At 40.9% G+C, this 25,017-nt stretch overlaps 1 protein-coding gene across 6 annotated transcripts in view; it reads right to left on the reverse strand.

Moving 5' to 3' along the window:
• Positions 1-1,539: 1,539 nt before the first annotated feature.
• Positions 1,540-25,017, reverse strand: part of LOC120502011 (WASH complex subunit 2A-like) — a 33,948-nt gene continuing 10,470 nt past the window's right edge. For 3 of the 6 annotated variants that reach the window (XM_039708998.1, XM_039709002.1, XM_039708997.1), the window contains 18 exons: positions 24,602-24,658; positions 22,594-22,761; positions 21,864-21,997; positions 19,984-20,076; positions 19,368-19,472; positions 18,324-18,440; positions 16,763-16,926; positions 16,223-16,334; positions 15,262-15,447; positions 14,049-14,237; positions 11,494-11,622; positions 11,188-11,283; positions 10,038-10,154; positions 8,420-8,482; positions 7,516-7,728; positions 5,183-5,785; positions 4,389-4,563; positions 1,540-2,023 (listed from right to left, as the gene is read on the reverse strand). In XM_039708998.1, the coding sequence (XP_039564932.1) occupies positions 1,887-2,023; positions 4,389-4,563; positions 5,183-5,785; positions 7,516-7,728; positions 8,420-8,482; positions 10,038-10,154; positions 11,188-11,283; positions 11,494-11,622; positions 14,049-14,237; positions 15,262-15,447; positions 16,223-16,334; positions 16,763-16,926; positions 18,324-18,440; positions 19,368-19,472; positions 19,984-20,076; positions 21,864-21,997; positions 22,594-22,761; positions 24,602-24,658 (2,858 nt within the window). In that variant the 3' untranslated portion in view covers positions 1,540-1,886. The remainder of the gene's footprint in view (positions 2,024-4,388; positions 4,564-5,182; positions 5,786-7,515; positions 7,729-8,419; positions 8,483-10,037; positions 10,155-11,187; positions 11,284-11,493; positions 11,623-14,048; positions 14,238-15,261; positions 15,448-16,222; positions 16,335-16,762; positions 16,927-18,323; positions 18,441-19,367; positions 19,473-19,983; positions 20,077-21,863; positions 21,998-22,593; positions 22,762-24,601; positions 24,659-25,017) is intronic. The other 3 variants (XM_039708999.1, XM_039709000.1, XM_039709001.1) reach the window with 3 other exon arrangements.

A 25,017-nucleotide genomic window follows, 5' to 3' on the forward strand; every position in this document is an offset into this window, starting at 1 on the left:
AGAAAGACTAGGTGGGAAGAAAGGTGGTGATCTACATCACAGAAACTTGCACTATGAAGAGCTTTTCTCTGCTGACCTTTCCTGTGAAAATTTAAGAAACACCAAGGCAGGAGCTTTTTTTTTCCTACTCCAAGAGCTTTTAGCCCTCAAGGTTCTTAGCTTGGGAACAGCCCTCTTTTCAATGTTAACAGAAGTTATTAATGTGAAGGGCCAAGAAGAAAGATGCAGAAAAGAAACAGAAGAATTCACCATCGTATTCTTCGTCATCGTATCTTTGAAGCCCTTCTAAGCACAGAAGAAAGGAGTAAAGAAGCAGTCCCAATCACGTATGAGGCATATGCAGCAGATGTAATGCCTATAAATAAAGTTCAAGTGCTTTCACTGCAGACAGCCATTTGCAAATAACCCCCACACTCTTTTTCAAGCTGCTACTCTCAGCTTACCCCCCCACTTAACATGAATCATTGCTAGGCCCACCTATGGTGCAGATCAATACATCATGTTTCTCCTTTATCCCTTCCAACCTTTCCTTCTGCTTCACCCTCATTAGCACTAGATCTTTCAGCTGTAGTATTTACTGTGCCTGATAAAGGAAATCCAACTTGAGAAACAAGAGACTGAAGCAGATGTCTCAGAATGAGGACTGCAGTGCAAGTGGGAGTTGATCTCAAAGAAGTGCTCTGAGCACATGCTTTGAATTCGCAGCAGAACAGTCTTAACAGTCTGAGATAAAGTAGCCACTATCATAAATGCAGTGAATCTAGTCAGAATTGCAGGCAGTCACTTGTACAATAAGATAAACATTTGATCCTCCTGCATGTAGCATTTGCTCAGCTTGTATGCGTGCAGGAGAGCAAGTGTCTACCACTGGGTATCAAGTATGGTTAATGGCATCTGTTTCAGAAAGGAATCTAGAAAATACAGAAAGCAAAGTTAGACCAAATACATTCCACAGCTGGAGGGATTCCAGAGTAGCAACCTCCTGTATACAGCTTACACTGTGTTATGGAGAAGGGAAAGCAGGCCTTTGGGCACAGAAGAGTCTTTCTATGAAGTATGTGCATAGGCTTGTCAGCCTAGAAGTGACCAAATGTGCTCTGTACAGATGGACTTTGTGAAAACTGTTATTTTTGCAAGATTCTGGCAGCTCCATGCAGGTGAAAAATCTGATTTAAAGGCCTACAACTTGAACAGAAGACACTGTTAGGTTTCTGCTGTCTTCACGGACTGCTCGGTGCTCATTTGTAACACACTGTCCCTGGCAGAAAACCACTAACTGTCGTTATTTTTATAGCCCACATTAGCTGCCTAAATGAAATACCTCATGAGAGGTGGTGTCAAGTCCTGCTCTGAGATTTGCTAACTGCTTCACTCCGTAAGAGAAGCTGTACCTGGTACTGAACCCAGCCTTACCCTCACATTAGCTCAGCAGGTGGCAGCTGACCCAGACAAAGCACAGGAATGGTTTTGGTGGCTTTCAAGTCATGATGCACACGTTCTAAGCAAGAAGTAAAGAGGAAAGTAAGACCTGCAGACAGATCAAGTTTAACAGATTCCATTTACTATTTATCAATTATTTTATCTATAGATCTGTTCAATAAAACAAACTATACTTTATAGAATAGGTTACTTCATTGCAGGTATTGCACAGGCTGTATTCATCTCGGCACCATGGAAACATCATAGCAGGAGGTTACTGTATTTTTTAAAAAATATATAATTTAGCAGAATTAGACTAGCACAAGAGAATACTAACCATTTTAAATGGGTAATCTCATTTAAATATCCATGTTCATCTCATTCCAGTTTTACTGAATTAGAGAATCCAGAGTATTAGTACTGGCCAGGGCTAAGGAAGGCTGCTTCTCTGCAACACATCCCATTGACTACTGGCCTCCAAAGGCATTCAGCGGGTCATCAAATGTGCTCAGGATCTTGCTTTCAGATTTTGGTTCTGAGGCTGCTTGGGAAGATCTGGTTTTAGGAGTAGGTATCTTGACTTGGCTGCTAGAGAAGATATCATCTAAAGAGGGAAACAAAAAATAGATTTTAATGAGAAGTGACTACTAAACAGAAGCAACATTGTACACAAGAGAGTCCATCACACAGCAGAGACTGCCAAGGACATTCTGTGATAAACAAATGCTTTCCTGCTACTTGCAATTCTGGATGCATTTGTAAGGACATATGTGGGAGCTGTTAGCTGTTAAGATTTTTTTTTTCTTCTTAGTAGACAGCATAATACTTGTACTTTATAAAATGTTCGGTCTCTCATAAGCATTTGTAAAGTACTAATAAATTAAAGCTCCACAATAAATTCTATCGTGCAAGTGCCAGATAACATCCCTCCTATCTAGAATATTAATGTCTGAGGAACCTGAGAGATCCAAGAGCTGTGAGGTTGTTGCTAAAGAAAATCCAAAGAGGAAAAGATCGTAGTTGCTAGCATCTACTGTGGTGGTATTCACTAGCCATGAGTCTAATCTGAAGAACATAATATAAATCCCCTGAGAACAGACCATTGCTATGATGCAAGGAGGCAGACAGCTATAACACTGTCCTGATGAATATTCAAAAAGTCTGTCTACAGTCTTGAATCAAGGTCTTCCACCACCTTCCTCAATACAAGCATATCTGTTGTGAATAACTAGGATCACAAAGTGGAAAAATATCACACTGCCTTTAAGGCAGAGGACAACAAAACATAGAAATTAAATCATCCAACACAGATAGCTGGGTGTCAGCTGCAGAGCTCAGAGTCTTGCTGTGGCTAGAACTGCTTGTGTTTAGGACTCTGCTCATGAAAGTGATGAAGCTGCTACCTTACACATGCTGAGGGGCTACCATGAGGTTTCCTGAGTGCACACAACAGTGTATCTCGCACTCTAAACCAAGAAATTTGGGATACTCAGATTATGCAGTTGGAGTATAAAACCAAAAAATTACAAGCCTTAGATATGAGGATCACTAGTGAGTCACAAGACCAGTATAAATAGCACATAACTGGTCTTGAATCCCTATGAAGAAAAGATGGGTGTTTTATAGAGGTTAATATAGCCACTGTGTCTAGCTGGTCAGAGCATGGCTCTAATAACACCAAGGTTGTGGGTTTGATCCCTGTATGGGCCATTCATCTAAGAGTCAGACTTGATGTTCCTTGTGGGTCTCTTCCAACTCAGAATATTCTGTGAATTACTAGTCCAGAGTATAAAAACTAGTATTTCAATCTTCAGCATGTAACCTAACCTTGAGCCCAGGCCAAGCACAATGTGGTCTATCAAAATGGGTTTCCCTGTCTCTTCTCACTACTTCCAATTCAGCATGTGTCTGCTACTGTGCTGATCACAGGGATTACACAGGAATAATCCAGGACCACATTTCAGCACAAGAGCACTTTAGAAAGGCAGCAAAACAGAGTAATCCCCTACTGGCATCACTCCAAAGCAAGAAGCTATTACATGGATTAGCTTTACAGCAGAGGGGGAGTACAGATACTGCCATAAGCAATGGAGGTATCACTTCCATTTTTTATAAAGAGGCTTAAAGATTACAAAAATTTTGCCCAGGGAAAACAGTATTTTTCAGAGTGCAAGAAAGCTCAGTGACCATTTTGAAGACAGGCAGAGGTGACATCAGCTATAAGGTGATTAAGGACTCTAGTGACTGAAAGGTGTGGTAGGATGAAAGAAAACAGCCTGCAGCCTTCACCACCCTCAAACTGCAGCTGAAATTTACTGTTTCATTTGCAGCAGAAAGGTTTCCTAAGACAGTAAGGTACAGCTCTGTAAAAGTGCTACCACGATCACTTCAGCCAGCCCTTAGTGAAACGTAGTCATGTGCCAGTTCCACAACTCTACTGCAGAACATCCTCATCTTCAGGCATCTCCCTGCACTCCTGTGGGTGTTCTGGAGCTCCAAGGGCACTAAGGAGCTGCATACCTATGGCTGTACCACTGAACAGGAATGTAAAAAAAAGCTTATGGGCTCCAAGATAGTCAAGACAATAGTGAAGGTGGGATGGACAGAGATGCTAGCTTGTTCGTATCAGTGACTCATCTCAAAGTACAATACAAAAGCTGTGCAAATTGAAATATGGAATCTCAGAGCCGTAACAACCTGAGATGAGTCTCTTCGAAACTTTTCTGGAGTAATTCCCTACAGGAATGAAACTTTCTCTTAGAATAATTTTTTACTCTCTCCTAAACTACTTTAATGTCATCCTAATTCTACAAATCTAGAAAGTTCTCATCCAAGGCTAAAATCCAAAGATGACCAGAGATTTCAGAGAAGCTGAAAAGTAAAAGAAGGTTCTAAAACATCTTAGATGAATCCAACTCAGGACATGAGTACAAGACTAGCAGCAAGATTTTGCTTATACATGCACGTACCCATATCATCATCAAATATGGATTTTTGTTCCACCTTCTTCTTGGTCTTCTTTTCTTTTGGTTTTGCAGTTAGATCCGCAAAAATATCAATGTTATCATCAAACAGGTTTGTCTCTGGCATTTTCTCTTTCATTTTGGTCATTGGCTTAATTGCCTCAGTAGCAAATATATCATCCTTGGAGAAAAAGAGAGAAAGATCTTATCAATCCACAACACACTTCAAGAGAATAGTCAAATTATCTGTATACAGCAGCTGAGATGTTTAGAAGACTTGGGTTTCCTGGGCTTATCAAACCAAGGCTGAACTCAGCAATCTGAGAGGTCTTGCCAACCTACCTAGCAAGAAGTCTGAGACCCTTTTCCTCAGGGGGGATTGGCAGAAGTGCCTTAGTAGTGGATTGTACACAGGTCAAGTACAGCACACAGAGGCCTGTATCAAGTGTCCAGCCCACCAATTTTATTCCTTTTTTTAAAGTGTTATTTAGTTGATGGGAATTGAACAGACAATAAGAACCAAATACCTTATTATTCTGAGAAAGATATGTTGTCACAGCATGTTCAGTGCATACCAGCTCTGTGTTAAGGCTTCACCTTTTAAACTACTACTGCTAGTTAGGGGATGAACAACCAAAGAAAGTATTTTTATATCCCAGCAGTGGAGCAGGATTGAGAGTTTATTTCACTCCCTTATCCTGCACACCCCATCCTGTTCAGCAGCCTCCATTAACTCTAAATTAGAAGGGTCTACATATGGACCTGGGGAAAAAACACAATGTGGCAGGTTCAGCCATTACCTCAAAGATATCTTGGGCAGTAGGGTCAACTGCTTGGTGGACAGCAGATTTTAACTCCTTTTTTCCAGTTTTTTGAGAGGTGAAGAGAGAATCCTCCTCTTCTTCCAAGAAAGGTATAGGGCTGCTTTTTATTGAAGATTTTTGTTGTACAGGTTGGAAGAGATCAGTGCTGTCCTGATCACCCAGATCAGGCTTCTTCTCCCTGCCCTTTATGGGTCTGTTAGCCATACTGTCTGGCATTCCCTCCTTCAACTTTGATTGTGCAGCTGGCCTGGATGTTGAGCTGCTTGCAAAAAGGTCTTCAGATTCAAACAGATCATCCCCATTTTCTGTGGATTCTGGAGGAAGGAGTTTGTTTGTCCCAGCAGAAGAAACAGTGCTGTGAGCTGGTAGCGACAAACTAGAGAGAAAGCCATTTTCCTTGGATTCTGCTTCAGCAGCAAGAGGCTCCTTTATGTCCTCTACTGCTGACATCTGTTTTGGTAGAGAGAATTGTGACCCTTTAGTAGCGTCCACCTCCTCGTTCGCTTCAGCCTCTTGGGCAGCCAGACGGCGCGCCATTCTGCTAGGGGGTCTGCGCTTCCCTGGAGCCCTGATCCTGGTCTGCAAGGAAGGAGGAAAAGCAAAGCAGGGTCATACATAAGGAAAAAGCCCCACAGGACATTCAAGCTTGGGGTAGTTTGGAGAAAGATTTAGAAATATAACCCAGAATTTCTGATTTGCTGCCCTTAGTCATTCCACAGAGGTGGAACCGGTGTACAAAAGCAACAGCACTCGCAAATAGTCACAACAGGTCAGCAGGCCACTCTAGCCCCTTAGCTTTAGGTAATACCTTAGTCAGCCTGTTATCTTGCTAATCTAGGGGCTTTTACAGTGCAGTTCAAACCATGACTAATTGTATTTTCCACACAATTTCATTTTATGTATAGCCTATTGCAGTTAATTGCTGCTTTTAAGGAAGCCTCCTGCAAGTTTCCATTACAGCCTCTCTCCTATCCCACATGGACAGGAGTCTTCACATGGATAGGAAATGGATCACTACAACCTCTTCTTCCCTTTTGTTAATTGCTTCATGCAATTGAAAGGGCAGGCAGAATGCTGGGCAGGTTGCTTTGTTCCAGCCGTTGAAAAAAAAAGTGCATTTGACTGGATATATTTACACTCAAAAGGTTGAAGAAGCAATGATATGCCAAAATTACAGCACCTAACCTGAGCCACAAAAAGCATTCACTGTATAGTTACCAAGATGCTTCTTCTCAGATTACTTCTGTAAAAAAAATGCATCATTACTACACTAAAATGAGCATTCAAGGTTGATAATATGCAGCTACAGGCAGTCTATTCTTTGCAGACCTATCTATTTAAAAGTATCACAATAGAGAGCTTTGTCTGTTGGAACACGCTGCTATTGGAAACAACTATGCCTCCACAGTAATCCACCAGGCTGATATACAAGCTTCAAACCCATCTGTCATTAAGGGGTCATGACAGCCAGGGTTGTTGGTGGCTGCTGCATCTTACCAAGTCATCTCTGTTACTCATCTAGTAATGAACAGCCTCATCAGCATTAGAAGAAGGTAACTTAAAATCTTAACTTTAACTCTATCTTAAACTGCTGCTCTCAGGAAACCCCACAAACTTATAAAATCACAGGCACCTAGATGAAATCTTAACTACATGGCTGACACTTGAATTTTTTTAAAGAACCACTAAGTCTTTAAGTAGAATATGCCTTTTGCAGTCCATAAAGCAGAAAGTGTGAGTGAAAAACAAGTGAGTCAGGAGGCAGAGATTTGCCACCTCAAAAGCTGTAACACTTCTTTTTGTTTTCCTTTGTGTGAAAACAAACATTTCTTTGAAAAAGAATTGAGAGTTACAGTTTAGGACAGCATGACATTTTTATCCACAGAAGAGGTAAAGGTCAACCTCCAGCAGTGATGTGTTCTGGATAGCTTGTCAAAGCAGCTGCCTGTAACCTGTTTTATACTTAGCCTAGCAAGATGTCTTTTTAATTTTTTTTTAGGTTGGTGTCTCTTGGGATAGGACAAGATGTTATGCTAACATACCTTCAGCCAATAGGGAAATCCAGTATTTGGAAAAGGTACACATGTACTTTAAAAGGCACCAGGTATATGCATAAGCCAAGTATAGATGCTAAGCTAGACTTTCTCTTCAGTGATCCACAGAAGTGAGAGGGGATTAGATTTTCATACTCCCAGTTAGATTCAGATAACCCCCACTGTTAGCAGAACTTGCATACCAAAACAAACTCCTGCATGAGGACAGACTGTGTTTTTAATCCCCTTTCCTCTTAACCTAAATACCAAGGTTACCTTATTGGCACTGTGCAAGGTGTCTGCTTGCATGGGCTGATCAAAGCTGACACCCTGCTCTTCATTGCTTCCTGCAGCAGAGAAGGCTTCGCTGTTCTGCACCTCCTTGGGCTCATGTAATGGAGTGTCCAGCACTGGTAAGGGGGACTTGACATTGGAGACCTTAGGCATTGCACCAGGTAGTAAGGCTGAAGGGTTAATAGCTAAGCTAGCCTACAAAACAGAGACAACAAAAACATACACACAAAAAGAGATCACATTACTACTGCTCCAGAGCAGGCATGGCCCCAGAGAAGCAGCAAGAACTAGAGTATCTCAGTATTCAAGTTTTACTTCTAAAGTATCTGGCTTTTCTCAGGCCTAAGAACTTCTGTGTCTCCCACAAGCTCTGTCTCACTAAAACTGTGGAGTGGTCAACACTATTATTCTGTGTAAGAGCTTCAGGAACAGCAGGGTCAGGTTATGCCAGACCAAACACCTACGCAGCTCAATATTCTGTCTGAGGAGACAATGGTTCTGACTTTGAATGGTACTGTGATATAGACAGTTATTAGTCGATTTGTGTCAGAAGAGGGACAATAACCATAGTCTTCCCTAAGAGTCTCTAAACATACTTAATAGTGGTAAGAACAACAGCAGTTCAAAGAGGAGCCCACCCTCTGCCCCCCCAACATGAGTAAATAGTGCTGCTTAGAGTCAGGACTGAAACAGAAGGAGGAAATAATATTAAACATGCAATACAGAAAAAGCAATCAAAAATATGCCATCTGAAAAAAAATAATGTTGCAAGAATAAGGTAAGGAAGCAATAAGATTTTGGTTCAGGGAAAGCTATCAGTGAGGCAAGGAAGATTTTCTTTTTTTTTTATTTTTTTGAAAGTTAAAGTGCCAGTAAAGTTAATTACTTGTAGCTTTCCAATCCGAGATGAAGGCTCTTTGGTTTTAATGGGAACAGGACCTGTAGATTTCTGCACAAAATTACATTGGATTAAACAAGTTGACAAGTTGTTATCAACCAGACCATAGTTTTCATTTCAATACATGTATACAAAGCAGCTAATTGCTTACCAATTTCTTCTGAAGATATCTTGTTATCATCACATTCTACCATTAGAGCTATAGTCACTAAGTTTTCAGTTTCAGTTTCCCACATGCCATGGCCCCATCTTCATGACCACATTTCATTCACCTGTCCTTCTACCCAACATTATAATTTGCCACAGTACCTGAACAACATTCATCTTCTCCAGGTCACTGCCACCGCTAGGACAGCTGCCTTCTCTCTCCTTACTTATTCTGTCCCCTAAAATCCTCTGAAGCCATATTGCCAGGCAATGATTTAACTTTTCTCTTTGTGACTGGCTGTAACAGGGCTACAGACTTCAATGAAGCCCACATGGAAGCCAAGAGAACTTGAAAATTGTTCCACTCAGACTTCAAGAAAAACAGCTTCAGAGAAGTGAGTGTTGCTCTGAAAAAAACCCCTAGGCCAGTAGTGCTAGAAAGAAGACTAGACTAAAAGAGCAAGAGAAGCTATTTGGTCTGGACACTTGGGTCAATTCTAGGACTCAAGGAATGAATCAAATCAGCTATGGTGCACTTCCCAGGACTTGTTCTCTGCATGGTTCTGTGAGCTAGGTAATACTGCAGTTGGTATGACTGGGCAGTCAGAGCTCTTTCAGCTAGGCTGAAGTAACAGAGTTTGCGAGAGTGACGACACTAGCTGGAAGGGCTTGAGAGCATGACAGAGGAATCCTAGTATCTGAGGAGATTGTTCTCTACTTAATTGCATGTGGTGTTTAGCTTAACTTCAGACAGCCTGAAACCATTCTATAGCAGGCTGTCAGTAGGTGCAAAAACCAGGGAGATGAGCCTGGCTCTAGACTTCAAGGATCACTTCACAAAAAGGGAAGACATGCTAATTACTTGCCCTAGGCATGCTCTGTGTTCTTCAGCCCAGGGAAGAAAAAACAACTCCCACTCCCTACAACAAAAAGCTAATCTTGTACACATGAAAATCCACCAAGCAACTCAGGTGAGACACAGCCCAGAACTCTGTTCCAGATCACCTATCCCAGAGACTTTGATTCTGCAAGATTAAGGACAAGAGTCTTGTTTACTCACCATGAAGACTCCAAGATACAAATCTCAACTGACACAGATTTGTGCTGCATGGCCTGATCTCCTTTCTGAGAAAGGCTACCTTTAAAGATCACATTCACCCCAACAGACACTGGCACTTCAGAGAAGAAGAAATAACTCATTTTCAGTACAACTGGACCTAGGGTGCAGCTCTTCACTGCCATTTAACTTTTTAAAGGGTGTGCACAATGAATAAAACATCAATAACACTTAAACTTCTTGCTACTAACAGTGTACCTGCTGATAAGCAGAGAAGTTTGGTTACACATGGCAGCCAGTAAATCCAGGCATTATTTTTCATCTTTCCAAGACACTTAAAACAGGATGATACATCTCCTTTTTCTTTGCATGCTGTTCAAGGCACAGGATTTAAGTACTTGCCTCTGTAGTTGCTGCCTTCAGAGTCTCATCTTGCTTGGCACTTAAAGCATTTTCTAAGCTACTGCTCACTGAAGAAGGGCCAACACTGGTCTGAGGAGTTTTCTTCTCGGCCATTTTCTGAAAGCATTATGGGCACAAGTCAACATGAATGGGGTAAAAAGCATGGTATGCAGATTAAAAAAACAAAACAAAACAAAACAAAAAAAAACAAACCCAAAACCCCAAAAGAACACAAGCAAAAATCTTTAAAATCTTCCTTTTAACTGAACAGAAAACTAGCTACATTTTTTGATCCTGCTGTGCATAGTTGTATTTGGTGCTAACAATTACTAATGAGAGTTTCAATAAACTTTCAAATGCATACATATTTCCTCATGAACAAAACAGCAGAGAAAATAAAAGCATAACGCTAGCTAAGGAACTCTGCCATTTTTATGTTTTCAAGCAACCAGGCTCCATATATAGTACCCCAATTACTTAAGACCACTCTGTCCAGAGTCCTCAGAGAAACTGTTTTCAGGAATTATTGCCAGTTTTCTAGCCTAACTTCCAGCTATAGACATGGATACAGACTAAAGTAAAAGTTAGTTTCAATTTAATTAATATAACTGTGTTTAAAAGTAGCAGTTTAAAATGTGTGTTAGGGCTTTGACCTCAGACCACCTGTAACACAGCCTAGTTCATTACTGCACCTACTCACCCTTTAAAAACAATTGGGTGACCGTGAGGATTTTGACATTGCACCATTGCCTGAGATCAAACCAACCTGCAGAAACTTGACTTACACAACTCTTGGAGCACAGCTCATCAGTAATACATAAAGCACAGGGAAGTAATTTTAGCAAGTTAAGCAATTAAACAAAACAAACTCTACTACTCTGATTTCTGCTCAGGTGTGCTCTCTTATACCTCAGACAGTCCCAGGTGTACACAAAAATAAATAGAATCCAATTCCTTCATCCCAACATTGGGAGACCCAGGGCATCTGTTTGCTCCCTATGTCTTCAGGGTCACAATGACCATCTCTGTTCTCTCAAAAAGATTTCAAAAGTCACTTAATTTCTTGTGGGTATACAAATGGAGAAAATCCCTTCCCTACACTTCTTTCCAATCTCTTTTATTTAAGCCATTGACAGTAGAGAAAAGGTACCGGAATGTTTGTTTTAGCAGTACTGAAGAGATCATCCTCATCATCATCCCCAAAAAGCCCTCCTCCAGGTGATGGCTTCAGGATATGCTTTGCAGACTAAAGAAACAAAAGATAAAGAAAAGATGTGTCACAGACCCAAAGCACATCTCTTTAGCCCATGATGCCAGGAATATAACTGACATTAGCATTTGGCCCTCCCTGGAAATCAGTGATTTCTAAGCTGTGTCCAAACAAGGAACATCAGTACACTGAACACTTCCAAGACTATTTTGAAACAGGAGGTTCAGAGGAGGGTTTTAGACTCACTTTTGACTTCTTGGGACTGGCAAAGAGGTCAACATCTGGGTCATTGTCCTTCTGAAGTTTGTGACTGAAGAGAAGCTCTTCATCTTGAAAGACCCCAGTGCTTTTGGGCACAGTACTTTTCTCAGAAGACTGGAAGGAGAGGAGAAAGATCCACACAGTGAGAAACTCCCTCTGTGAGGAAGTTATTTGCCTCATGATAAGGCAGCTTACAATTCCCCTGAGGCTGCACTACAGCCCTGTACTGGTAACAAAAACACAACTTTAACTGCTGGTTATATTTTATTTTGACCAAATTTGCAAAACTTACAATGTAAATATTTGTATTTACATTTCAATTTAATGAGAAGACATTCAGCACATTATCTGTGTCTGCTGATCTAAGATCAAGCTGCTACTATTTACTTGTAAACCCTCCTTCAAGAGGAAAACAAAAAGTTTTCAGTATGTTATCATGACTGTACAGTAAGGTTTATATTCCAGTAAGACTTTTATGCCTCAAAAGTTTCAGCTAAGGATGCAGAACATGGTAGTGAAATGAAAAGAATCTCTTGGTCATCTTCCTAAGCAACATTTTCAAAGAAGAATTAAAAAATAGATTTTTTTTTTAACAAAAGGCCTGTAAAGCTATTATTGTTGCTAAACTCCCTGTTCTTCTCCTGTGAAAGCAAGCAAACACCCACATGGAAGAACAGAACATACTGCCTTTGGCAAGAACTTGTACTTTCTAATTTGCTGCTGGGGGGAAGTCTGAAGTTACACATATCCCTCTGTAAGTCCTCCATTACTTGGCAAAGTAATGAGTATCAGCTCCAGCACCAAAAACAATGCCTGTGTATGATCATGGTCATTGCAGGCACCCAGGTGCAAAGGCAAAGGCCCCACTCAAATGTCCAGGTAAAGGCCCCATCTGTGTTTCACCACTCATCTGTCTCTATTAAAACAACTTAAAGGCTGCCACTTCAGAGCATGACTGCATGTCCAGTACCATGACACCAGACACAAAATGCAGGCAGCGAGAGTGGTCACATAAGACTAAAGCCTGATTCTACCCATTGCTATTCAAGTCTCCAGGAACACCAAAGGGCTGCTTAAATTTCATTTCCAGTACACCATTTTTCATCCATACATCCTCTCCTATGATTTTTACTTCTGTAATTTCTTTATTACATTCTCAGTCTCTCTCTGCACCAGCTTTAATTTAGTATCAAAAGCCAGGTCAAATTTTTAGAGCACTAGAACTGCTGTTTATGCCCAGATATGTGAAAACCTAATGCACATCTAGAATCATCCACCCACAAAACACAAAGTAAGTTGAAATAAGCCAGAAAAGTAGTAGCACCTTTCAGATTTGCCTATCAAAAAGGTTAAGTTCATAAATTACCATTCTGTTTTTTTGCATTTCAGCACCTTAATCACTTTGTGACTACTATATTCTGACAGACGAGAACTCTGAAGGAAAGATGTGAATGGATTTCTATTTTTCTAAATTCATACAACAGATGTGGCTTCTTTCAATCATCTCCCAGTGTGCTCCCCACAAAAAACCAAACACAGTATTCATTCACAAGTGGTAAATAAGGGCCCAAGTTAACAATCCATTTTAACTCAGAAGCTGCTCTAAAGAGTGATTTTCCTCCAAGAGTCATCTATTTCATTAAGTTCCAAGGGCTTCTGAGTAAAGTATACACAGCTTTTAGGATTGGCAGCTCACTTTACATGGATAGTCACACTAAGATGACTAAACCTTGTGGTACACTGTAATATACAGTGTATACCTTTTGACACTACTTTAAACTTACAGAAGAAAATTCAGTACATTTGCATAAAGTAGAAACAAGAATATTGCCACAGATTCAAGGATATTGCTGTTGAAAATTCCAAGTGATGGACATGGTCACATTAAGATGACAAAACCTTGTGGTACACTGTAGTATACAGTGTATACCTTTTGACACTACTTTAAACTTACAGAAGAAAATTCAGTACATTTGCATAAAGTAGAAACAAGAATATTGCCACAGATTCAAGGATATTGCTGTTGAAAATTCCAAGTGATGGTACACACTATATCAGAAAATCCAGACTAATAATATGGTAGCTGGAAGCTTTTTTAAAAAATGAACACACATACTTGAAAAAAATAAGTAAACATAGGATTAAGATAATTATTGCTGAACCTAAGTCTGAAGGCATATACCAAGCAGCAAACTATAACAATGTAAAAGGAAAAAAAAGATAAACCACAAGGCTTAAAACTCCACATCCTTTTACTTCCTAGATTATTGCTGAACCTAAGTCTGAAGGTATATACCAAGCAACAAACTATAACAATGTAAAAGAAAAAAAAAAAAAGATAAACCACAAGGCTTAAAACTCCACATCCTTTTACTTCCTAGTGTCTTTGACCTTGAGGACTAACTGAAGAGTCAGTTCTGTAAAGCAAAAATCAAGTAGCTGCACTGAAACATCTGTACAGAAATGTAAACAAAACCTTGCCTAGAAAAGCAGAGATGAAAATACCATTTTGCAGTGATCAAGAACATCCTTACACTCACCACAACAACTCCTTTTTGTGCATTTTTCATGCCATCATCATCTTCCAGTCTTTCCTCTTCTTCCTCCTCAAACAAGCTTAACACTTTCTTAGTTTGGCTTTTCACATCTTTCACCAGAGCTGGTGGTGATGTTGCAAACAGATCTGAACTGTCAGCTGGCTCTGAAGATATTACTGTAAAAGGCTCCACCAAAGGAAAAGAAAGTAACACATCAGCCTGTTATTTATTTCAAGTTTGCCCAAAAACCCTGCTAAGCTTTCTTGGTTAAATACCAGCAGTGGTCAGAGTTCTGCAATCATTACCAAGCAGGCAACCATACTCAACTAATTTTTCCCAAGCAGACAGAATATTAATATGAAGGTTAGCAAGAGACAGTTGAAAGAAAAGAACACACCTTTCAGCTCTGAAAGGAAGACATATTTCCTCCTGTACCCTTCCCCATGGCACTATTGATAAGCAGCTTCCTGCGTAAGGTTTTCTCCTCATCTCTGTCAGGTTGTATGCGCACCACAAGGCTGCACCAACCAGCTCTGCCACTATCTCTGAGTTACCTAGCTCATACCACTTCGGATACTTTAGAGTGAACAGCACTACTACCAGAACCTTAACTGTGCTCAGGAAAAGTGGGAAGAGTAAGAACTACAATGGAAATTCATCAGCTGGTAATTCCTCAACACTGAGTAAGACTATGCCCAAGATCGGTTCTGCTGAAACCTCTGCTATAATATATTCAATACTCATCAATACTGCTCTGTATCAGCATTGCCCAGCAGAAATTCACAATCCTGAAGGCCATAATAACACTCATCACTTTATAAATCATCACACATGGTGATGGTGAAACAAAGTTACTGAGCTTGAAGAAAAATCTATGTATTAATATAGGCTATGTTTTAAGGGAAAGCTTTTTTTCATGTAAATGAAGATTACCTAAGCCAGTCTGGAGGGAAAATCAAAACAGATTCTGCCTACCTCCTTCCTCCCAAAAAACCCCAATCCCTCTCAAGGACATCAGTCAGGAAACAACTATTAAATGCCATTTAATCAATTTGCTGTTAGACTGACAAGTGCTTTTGCTAAGTGGAGACAGAGGAACTCTTTCCTCCAATTCAGAAAAATATTTCCATGCCAGAGCAGCACTATTTGATTATGTGTTGTTTTTTTTTAACTGAATTTTTACCAAACTTCAGATTAATGTAAGAAAATCCCTCACTTTTTCCTTTGTTTGCTGCCCTGCAACATCTGTTCCTCGAGGCACAGGAGCTGCTCCAGGTTCTTCTGAAGACCACAATGCATCTTCTATCTGCTTAGACTTCACTGTTCCATCTGGCAGATCTTCCTTTTCCTCCTTTTCTTCTTCATTAAAGGTAGGTGGTGCTTGTGCTGGTTTTTCTTTCTCCTGCAAAATCAGGAGAATATTAGCAACACAGCATTAGTGGTTATATATAAAAAGTGTATGCTGCTGTGGGATAGCAGAGTCTCAGTTTGCCTACTGCAGAGTACGTGTAGGACACTGGCAACATACTTGATTTCTCCTGTTTTCCTCCCATAGGACATTCTGGTTTGTGACTTTTAATTTCCAGTATTATGAGTTTTTGAATCTGGCTGAAGAGTGCCAGGAAGTACATGTACAGGAATCCCCACTACAGATACAGCTCTATTAAACCCTTGCATCTCATCCTCTCAATTCCAAAGCACAACCAGACAGGCAGTACATCATAGGCTAAGCTACAAGCTTCCTCTGTAACACAGAGGATGGCATGAGCACACCATAGGGAGGGCCTGTAAGAAGCCTGTTTACACATCTCAGTCATCACAGGTAGGGTAGCATGAAAGGTTAACACTGGCTACTGAGTCAGCAGTAAGCTGTTTGTTCCTTTTAGTGTTATTTAATGGTCAAGAGCTTTCAGAACATCCTTAGGAAGGGCTTTTAGCATAAACCAAACAAATTTAGGGTTTTTTTTTTAAGTGGTCAAGAAAATTTTGAAGTCTCTATTAGGCTAATTGTAGTAAGAGTGTACATGTAAGAGTTCAGTCTTCCCTGTTTCCATTCCCAATTTGCTGGAGTTACCACTGTGTAAAATGAGTTAGACTTCTATTCACTACCTAACAACGAAGACAGACTGCAAAATAACTAAGGGTTCCATGTCAGTTTTAAAAGAATGGGGAGTTACCACTGCAGACTTAGCAGCTGAAGGAAGTAGCATTGATTGGGAGCTGAAGAATGATTCTCCATTAGTATCATCATCTTCAAATAACAATGATGGCTTCTGTGGCTTTCTTTGGCTGCAGTGAGAGAAGGAAGAAAGTGGAAGATTAACAGGCCATGCACTGCATTTGTTTAAACATCATTTAGGACCATCACTTGCAGCAAGTGTTCCCAGATACAGCACTTGGCTTCCTCACTGTCCCAATAATTCTAACACACTTTCTTGTCTACAAAGCTTTCTGCAGCAGTGGAGATAAAAAAAGGCCAAGAGCATTTTATATCACTGGCATAGAAATGGAAAGGGCAGTTCAGTGGTGGCAAAGAGAATGACCTGACACAGACACAAAGAGCCCAGCACTGCCTCTTCCTACTCACACACCCTACTTCCTCCTCAGCAACACTACCAGGAACCAACACTTGCAATATGCCCGGGTCCGTCTGGTTTTGGAAGGGCTGCTGGGCTGTTCTGAATAAATGCCTCCCACTCCCCTCCCAGGACTGTCACCTCTCTTTAGTGATTGCAAATAAATCCTCCTCATCCTCTTCCTCAAAGAGGCTTGTCGTCTTCACATCTTTAGCCTGACTGACAGTGCTAGCTGGTTTTGCAGGGTCTTCTTTTTGGCCATCCTCAGAAGGAAGTTTAGCTGGCTTGGAGACATTCCAATGTTCCTTAAAAAGAAGGAACAAGTTTTCGTTTGTCTTGGTCAAAGCCACTTTGCAATCTTCTTTATAAGGAACACTTCATCATCTTGGCAGTCCTTTCATCTGTCTACTAGTGTACTTAGCTGCCTGCATTTTAGCCACTGTAATCTGACATTTCTCTGGCTTTGCAAAGGGCCTGGTCACCTTTTAGCACACAGTATTAATCCAGCAAAATACAGTACACACATTTTGTTACAGCTGCTCTTGACAACTGAGGTCAGTGTCAACTGCAGTGTCACAAGAGTAGGGGCACTCAGTAGAACCTTACTGAAGTCACTTAAATAGTTATCAAGTTTGATGTATGGGAAAACACAAGAAAAAAGAGAAAAACCCCACCACATATACACCCAAGACACCTTTACTAGAGTGCTCAATGCTGCACGCACTTCCTTCACAGCAGTTCTCCCCCAGGCACCCACCTCCTCCCACATCTACCATTTATTCAAGCCTACACACTAGACAAGATACTTCTGCCTTGTTTGTTTTGCTATTCCCAGCATTTCAAGTGGTTTTCCCCAGTTCCCCACCTTTCTTTGTCCTCCTTGTGAAAGGGACTACAAGCAAACCAAGTTTGAACTTGGTTTATTCTACATTAAGCTAAAAATGTATCAAAAGATATTACTGTTGTCTAGTAAACAAGCAATTACAGGACAAGTAATAAAGTCTATGCAACAGAGTAATTTTGAGAGGTAGGAGGACTACAAAGAGTCTGGACCCTGTTCATATGAGCTAATTCAGTGTTTTCCAGACAAGTTTTTAATTTTTAAGTTTTTAATTTACTTGAGTGTCTCTGGCTTTCATTTAAGATGGAGGACAATACCTAGCCCATCCCTAGAAGAGGGTTGCTCTATGGGACGCCTAATTATTTATGTATCATTTTCCCATCCCTAGATTTAAAAAAGCAAAGCAGCCAAACAAAGAAAAAAACCACCAAAACTTAAGCAAATAAAAATTCCAATAAACAAAACCACATACAAAAGAAACCCACCTCAAAACAAAGAAAACCTCATTACATATCTATCTAGAACTGCTAAACATTTTTTACAGAATTTAAAGCAGTAAGAAAAAACTTATTTTCTCTTTTAGTGTTTTTAAGTCAGATTTGTTGGCAACAGTCTTCATTTGCTATCAAACCTTCGATAAATTATATTGAAAATACTGATTTTCTCTTCCACATGACTTCTATTACCTAGAAAATTTGGATCAAGGATCAGCCTCCTTAGCTGCAAAAAAGTCAAGGGATTGGGGTAGGTATGGCATGTGGACACAGCTGAGTTTCTCTGTGGCTCCCTTCTCGAAAGTTTTATACTTTGCTCAATATAAAGCCCAGTAACCACTTTCAACCAAATCTCACCCCTCAGTACCTCCTCATCACTGCTGAACAATAAGCTGGAGGCTTTCTTGAGAGGCCCTGACTGTTTTGCTTTCTCTTCTGGGGGCTTTTCCTGGTGCTTCTTGGCAGGACCCACACCAAAGAGATCCTTAAAACAAAATAAAATATAGTATTATTAAAAAATCAAAAGCCAATGCCACAATGAAAAGCTCATTGAGAAGTCTTCAGCACACAAGATACTGCTGCCATCCACTTCTCATGTAAGTAGGATACAGAAATGGGTGTTTCTTGAAGATAATTTCAAGTTAACACCATATTCTGTTACAAGGAATTCTACACATACAGCATTTTGATAGACCAGAAGCCTGTTAGCACACAGCCTGGCTCACAGATTCTCCACCACAAGATGTGACCAGCAGCCAAAAACCACCACTGAGCAATTCTGAAGTACAGCAGCCAACACAACGGGGCACTGTTTTTAACCCATATAATGAAATGGAGAATGAATCCCATTCTGAAGACAGGCATTAAGTGAGCTGAACAACTACCACTGGGTAAAAAGATTAAAAAAGCACACCCTAATTAAATTTTTTAAGGTTTCTTGCATGAACTTGTGCTCTGACCTCTGTTTCCATAATAGCAGTCATGATTCTTACACAGTGAAGAGTGAGAAAAAAGGAATTCAACAGCCATGACAAGAGAAGCAAGAAGTCATCCATGTGACAGATACCACAGATTTAGGATAAAACAGCTTCTTGAAGCTCATATTTGTTCTACTGCTCAGTGTTCTCTAGTCCTATCAATCACAGGGATAATATCCTTCATGCCTAGGTCCAGAGGTGAAAAGCACTGACTGCAAATTTCTTAAAAGACCTCAAAAACTTGCAGGACTCCCCCATCCCACTCTTCTCCACAGTGCTGTCCACACGCTCAGAACTGGTGCACAATGCAAGAGCAATTTAGTGCTCCATTTGCAAGCCCAGTGTTGTAAATTTCTGAATATTTCCTGCTGCATTTGCAACAGCCTGTGCAGGTGGCTTCCCCCACACAGGCAGTATCAGGAAGTGGTACTTACCTCTTCATCATCATCAAACAAGGAAAGCGGAGCTTTTGTCATGGACTTGCTGGCGGGGAGAGATGTAGCTTTGGACTTCACAGGTTTACTTGATGAAAACAAATCCTGTGCAAACCAAAGAAATGTCACTTTGCAAAGCAAGGCCATATGTTTAAGAACTCTAAAGGGGACATTCATGTTTTTCGTTATGAAAAAAGATGTTTAGAATGTCTGTGAAGTAGTGGATGCCTTATCTGATGTACCAATCACTTCCAACTGCACAGGGATTTTCCTCATCTTTGCAGGTTAATTGCTAGCTGAAAGCCAAAATGAAACATACGCAGTCTTTAATGATTCTTACTCTTAATTTGCTGCTCCTTCCTGTCTTCAGGCTTTTAATTTATGCCTGTGTGTACCACTAATGTTTAACCCTCTGAAGACAGGGAAAACAATCAGCTTTCACTCTTGGAGCAAGAAGGAACTTTCAGAACAGCTGAGAGTACGTGCATGTATGTCAGATTTCCCAATCCTACAAAATGCACTAGGAGTCCCCAGATACAAATGGACTGAAGTCAGTATGACCGAGATCCCAACGGATCCCTACAATTCTGTAGGAATTCCTCAAAGTAATACTCACTTCAGCATCCTCCTCATCAGAGAAAAGGCCCCTCTGTTTTCTTGGAGGTGTTTCAGACAAAGGCTTGAAGTCCTCACCTGAAGACGGTTGACTCTTTAGGACAAAAAAAGACTGCATCAGCACCCATTTAGATTCAGTAAGGGCTGACACATCTATGACACATCTTTCTGCAGTAGCCAGGAGGGGGAGTGGCCAGGACTCAGAAGTTCTTTTATACCACCTCATGTCATTGCTGGGGACAGGGGGGAAAGGGAGTCTCTTCCCGAGAGAAGCACTCTCTTTGAAGCAGCTCAGTGTGGCAGAGGCAGAGGGATCATTTGCCTCTTTTTTGTACCTTCTGTCATCAGTATTACTGCTGTTGCTGTTTGCTTTCTTATCTCTTTGCTGTTTCAAGTAAATTGGTTTTATATCTCAACCCCTGATCTTGACCTTTTGTGCCTCGAATTCCCCTCTTTAGCCCTCCTCAGGGAGAGAGGAGTGGTTGCAGTGGGGGCACTAAACTGGGAAGTACCTTTCCTAAACCATGACAGATCCCCAGATCCCTGCTAAGAGGCAAGCTGATGGCAAAATCCCAGCAGCTGAAGGGACAGAACCCAAGCTTGTCTCCCATGGGCTGAAGTCCAAAACTCATGTGCTATGCACAGGTGACCTCAAGGTCTTACCACAGGCCTCCTCTCTGCCACACCATCCTTCTCAGCAGAAGAATGTATGCAGCAACTCGCGCCAGCCCTCGGAAGCTAATGGAAAATGTTTCTTTTAACGAGCTGTGTTTCATAAAGGACAAAGGCAGTTTGTGCCAGCCATCATTTCCTGTATTATCACAGCACAGCCTCAGCCTGCCACCAGCTATATTGCCATTAAACTTAGAATGATCCCAGACCCAAGCACTACTGTCATAAAGCTGGGAATATAAAACAGCCCTCTCTTCCTGACTGAGCAGGAGGGGTGCTGCTGAATCAGGCATCATCCTCTTCCCTAGGAAAGCCCAGTGCTGTGAGATCCCTCTCACTGCTCCTGCTTCACTGAGCATGGATTCTCTTGCACTGCAGCAGAAATAGAAGCTGGCTTTGGCCCCTGTGCTCAGGTGCTTCTCATAGGACAATATGGAGAAGGTGCTACAGCAATTTGCATTAGATATCCCCAGCACCGTACCCCTCAGTCCAGAGGGGAGAAGAGTCACTGCAGCTAATTATGTTCAAATACTCATTGGATGAAATGTATACAATGAGTATATACAGTATCTACTACAGAAACAAAGAGCATTACTACTTTCCTGAAGGTACTGTTCTGAAAGTGGAGTGGGCATTAGGAGGTTCTCCTAACTCTCTCACGTAAATATGCATGTGCTCAGTATCATGTTCAGAGCTTTCTACAACTTAGAGGAGTTTCCAGCTGAAAAAACTAAACACCCCAAGTTTTGTAAATGCTTAGGTCTCCTCTAAATCTCCTCTCCCAGAATAAACACAAGCTATAGGTTACCAGCTAAGTTGCTGTCAGTGGCTGGTGGAAAAGCAGACAGTTTCTGCAGCACAGAACTGTGACACCAAAGGTTTGCAACTCAGGCTGGTTTCATTTCAGCCATGAAATTCATAAACATTTTTTATTATCAAAGGCTTTTCATTTTGCTCTCATTTCAATCCTGCCTTAATAAGATTCTTTCAATCATGGCCCAACAAATAAAAATCTCAAATAAACCCCAAGTTTAAAAGGCAAAAGGCATTTAAGGACCACTGAAGCACTACATTATGGAAGACCCTATGAACCTAGACCTATTTCATAAATATATCACTTTCATAGTGTTATATAAAGAGAGACTGCTTCAACTGCACTAGAAACTCTTCCTAAAACCTCAGCCAAACAATCCATTTATATGCCATTACCTTTTTTTCCACAATTGCCTCCCTACGGCTTTGTGTTTCTTTAGTTGTGCCAGCAACCACAGATGGCATGGCAGGTTTCTCCTGGAATAAATCACCTTCTTCATCATCATCAAACAGGTCAGCTGTGGACTTGACTGCATAGAGAGACAAAATCAACAGGGAATGAGGAATACAGAACAGGAGAAGATAAGAATCTCAAAAGATACCATACTGTTTAATGACGACCAACATTAGGAGTCTGTGAGAGAAAAATCCAGTCAAGCCCCCAAAGTGAAACACCACTTACCTGAAAGTACTGGTGACAGAATATGCAGTGAAGCAGCTGAGCCAGTGTTTTGTATTGGCAGTGTTTTGTATTGGCTTAGCACAGGCCTAGACCCTACTAATAGGGAATGCTGGGCACAAAGATTCAAGGCTGTGTGAATAAAGCCTGTACCAATTCCCTGACTCAAGTCCAGATATTGCTCTAGTGGTAGAGGGAGCATCCTTAGAGAGAAGTCAGGGGAGAGCATGTACAAACAAACCAGCCCCATGTCACTCTGATGAAAAGAATTACCAATGACAAAAATCCCCTCTACAACAGAACACCAAAAATCAACCAAAACCACAACATCCCAAAACCCAAGCAGAAGTGATGAAGGTTTGAATTTTATAACCCACTGGTTCCTACCAGTTTGAATTTTGATGACCTGCAGTGTTTAATCTTTCACCGCAAGTGTTTTAGAGGTACCTGGATCTGGAGGCTTTTTAGTTGCTTCCACAAAGAAGTCATCATCATCATCATCATTATCAAACAGAACAACTTTCCCAGGTTGTTTAGGAGTTTTTTCTGTGCTCCGTGCTGCAGATTTCTTGTCTTTTTCCCCAATTACAGTGGAACTAAACACATCACTTCCTCCTGCAGGTCAGATGGGGGCAGAATAAAAATCAAAATAATATTGCCAGAGTTACCAAAAAGTTGAATTGCCATAGTAAGTGACATCAGGTATAGTTTCCATCTCAGCAAATTTTAAGGTGCTCCTGCAACAGTGCCACATCAAAAGCATTAGCTAGACACATTCTGATAAAGCCAAGTCACACACAGCCCCTCACTCTCACTGCAGCCACTTCTTCCTCAAACCTGCTCATCTTCCCTAGGAACAGCAGCCAGCCTCTGTGCTGAAGATAGAAGACTCAGCAGTCCCACACTGCTGCCCCTGGGGACTTCTCAAACCAGAATCCTACTCTACTAACAAGCACACCACAGCACTGTGGCCCAATAGCTTGGTGATGTGCTTGGCGAGAGGGAAGGACAGGTGACTGAGTTGTCCCCAGGAGGCTGGGCTGCCCTGCAGTACGAGGCTGGCTTTGGCCGCGAGATCCCGGCACACAGCAGCTGTGGCAGTGATTGATCAGAGCCAGCCAGAGCAACTGCTCCTTCTGCCCCTGTGTGGAATGCCCAGCCTCAGTGCTGAGATCACGACCATCTGCAGACACTGCCAATGGCCTCAGCCTGTCTTTTGGCTTTGCATGTGTAGATGCTTGAAAATGAGACAGAGGTGGGGAGATACTTGAATGAAAGTTCAGCAGAAAGGAGAACAACTGCTATTTGGTTAAGTCAGCAGACTGCATAAATTTTGATCAGCAGCAGGTTCTTATTAATTATGCAATTATAAAGTTCCTTAGGATTGACAGGAATACAGCCACAAAATTTGGTTATTCATTAAAGATTACTGAGTTCCTAAACAAACTGTTCACTGGAATATCAAAGGAGCCTCAATCTTTGCTTTTCTCTGGTGACTTCAGTCTGTCTACAAGTTATTGGGAGGGACCAACTAATGAATAAACTCACCGCTTACACAACAGTACCTCCAAGAAGGAAGGATAAAAAAATCCCACACATCAATCTGCTATTTTGAACTCTGCTACTGAGTTTTACAATTACGTAGAAGTCCCATTGTTGATATACATCTTTGACCCTGGAGTTAAAAGTCTGTATTTATGTACTTCCTACTCTAAAAATTATGCTGACTGAGGTCACAGTTAACTGAAGCCAGTCTTAAAATAGACCTTTAAGAAAGGCCAAAACTTAAAATTCAGGTACCTCAATCAAGTGAAGAGCCTGCACACTGACAGCTATCTCTGCCAGTAAATTAAAAAACAACTGGTGACATGTTTCTTTTCATTGATCAGCTTGGATTCTGATAAGAAACAGAGATCTTAGTATAGTTCTTTATTTTTAGCTCCAAGTTATAGATCTGATTCTTCCCCATGTATGCAGATCCTCCTAATCAAAACCAGAAAAACAAGACTGGTCTTAACACAGGAACTTGATGTTTAAACTGTTCTTCTGCTAACCCAAGACAATATGATAAAATGTGAAAGAACAAAATGCAGTTCCTTCTCAGGCTACAGGTGGAAGCTGTGACTGCATGCACAGCAGAATTAAGCTGCATAATATCAGTTGAAGTGACACACATTCTTAAAAGTTCAGAGCACAACACTTGAAGCTGACAGTTGCTAATATCTGCCATTAGTGACACCTACCTTCAGAGCTCCTCCAGAATCTTTGATTATCCATAAAACATGCTGCGATTTAGGCTTAGCATGGTAGAAGCATCTGTATTTATCATTAAGCATATGATCAAGCAATGCAGTGCTGCTGTATTTGGATAGTTTTTTCTTTAAAACCTCAGCAGTAGGTTTTAAAGAAAAGAGCATTTTGTGCATGAAGCAATTGGCTATTGAATAAATCATACCTGGAAACAGAAATACTGCACCTGCAGGAACTTTCTTTAAGGACTTTGTAGAGGATGCTGAAATCATAGGAAGTACAATACAAATGGATGCACTTATTTTATGCTGTCAAAGCCTTCAGAACTTTACTACAGAAAGAGGAATCCAAGAAGTCTGAGCTGTTTTTTATTTCTTAACAGCTCAGAACTCTTTACACATTCTCCTTGAACTTCTGGGCTTTTGCAAATATATGTAACAGTCTATTTTTTTTTTCCATTTAAACTCCACAGAACAGCTCTACTACACTGAAGCTTATAAACACATTACAAGTTTACATACAGCAACAGTTCACACTCACACACTCAAAACCACTTCAATACAATACATTCAAAACAAAATGGCTTTGTCTCCCAACACATATCTGACAATTCATCAAATA

The sequence above is a fragment of the Passer montanus genome, unplaced genomic scaffold (genome assembly GCF_014805655.1).
Source record: "Passer montanus isolate IOZ18808 unplaced genomic scaffold, ASM1480565v1 scaffold21, whole genome shotgun sequence".
Classification (NCBI taxonomy): domain Eukaryota; kingdom Metazoa; phylum Chordata; class Aves; order Passeriformes; family Passeridae; genus Passer; species Passer montanus.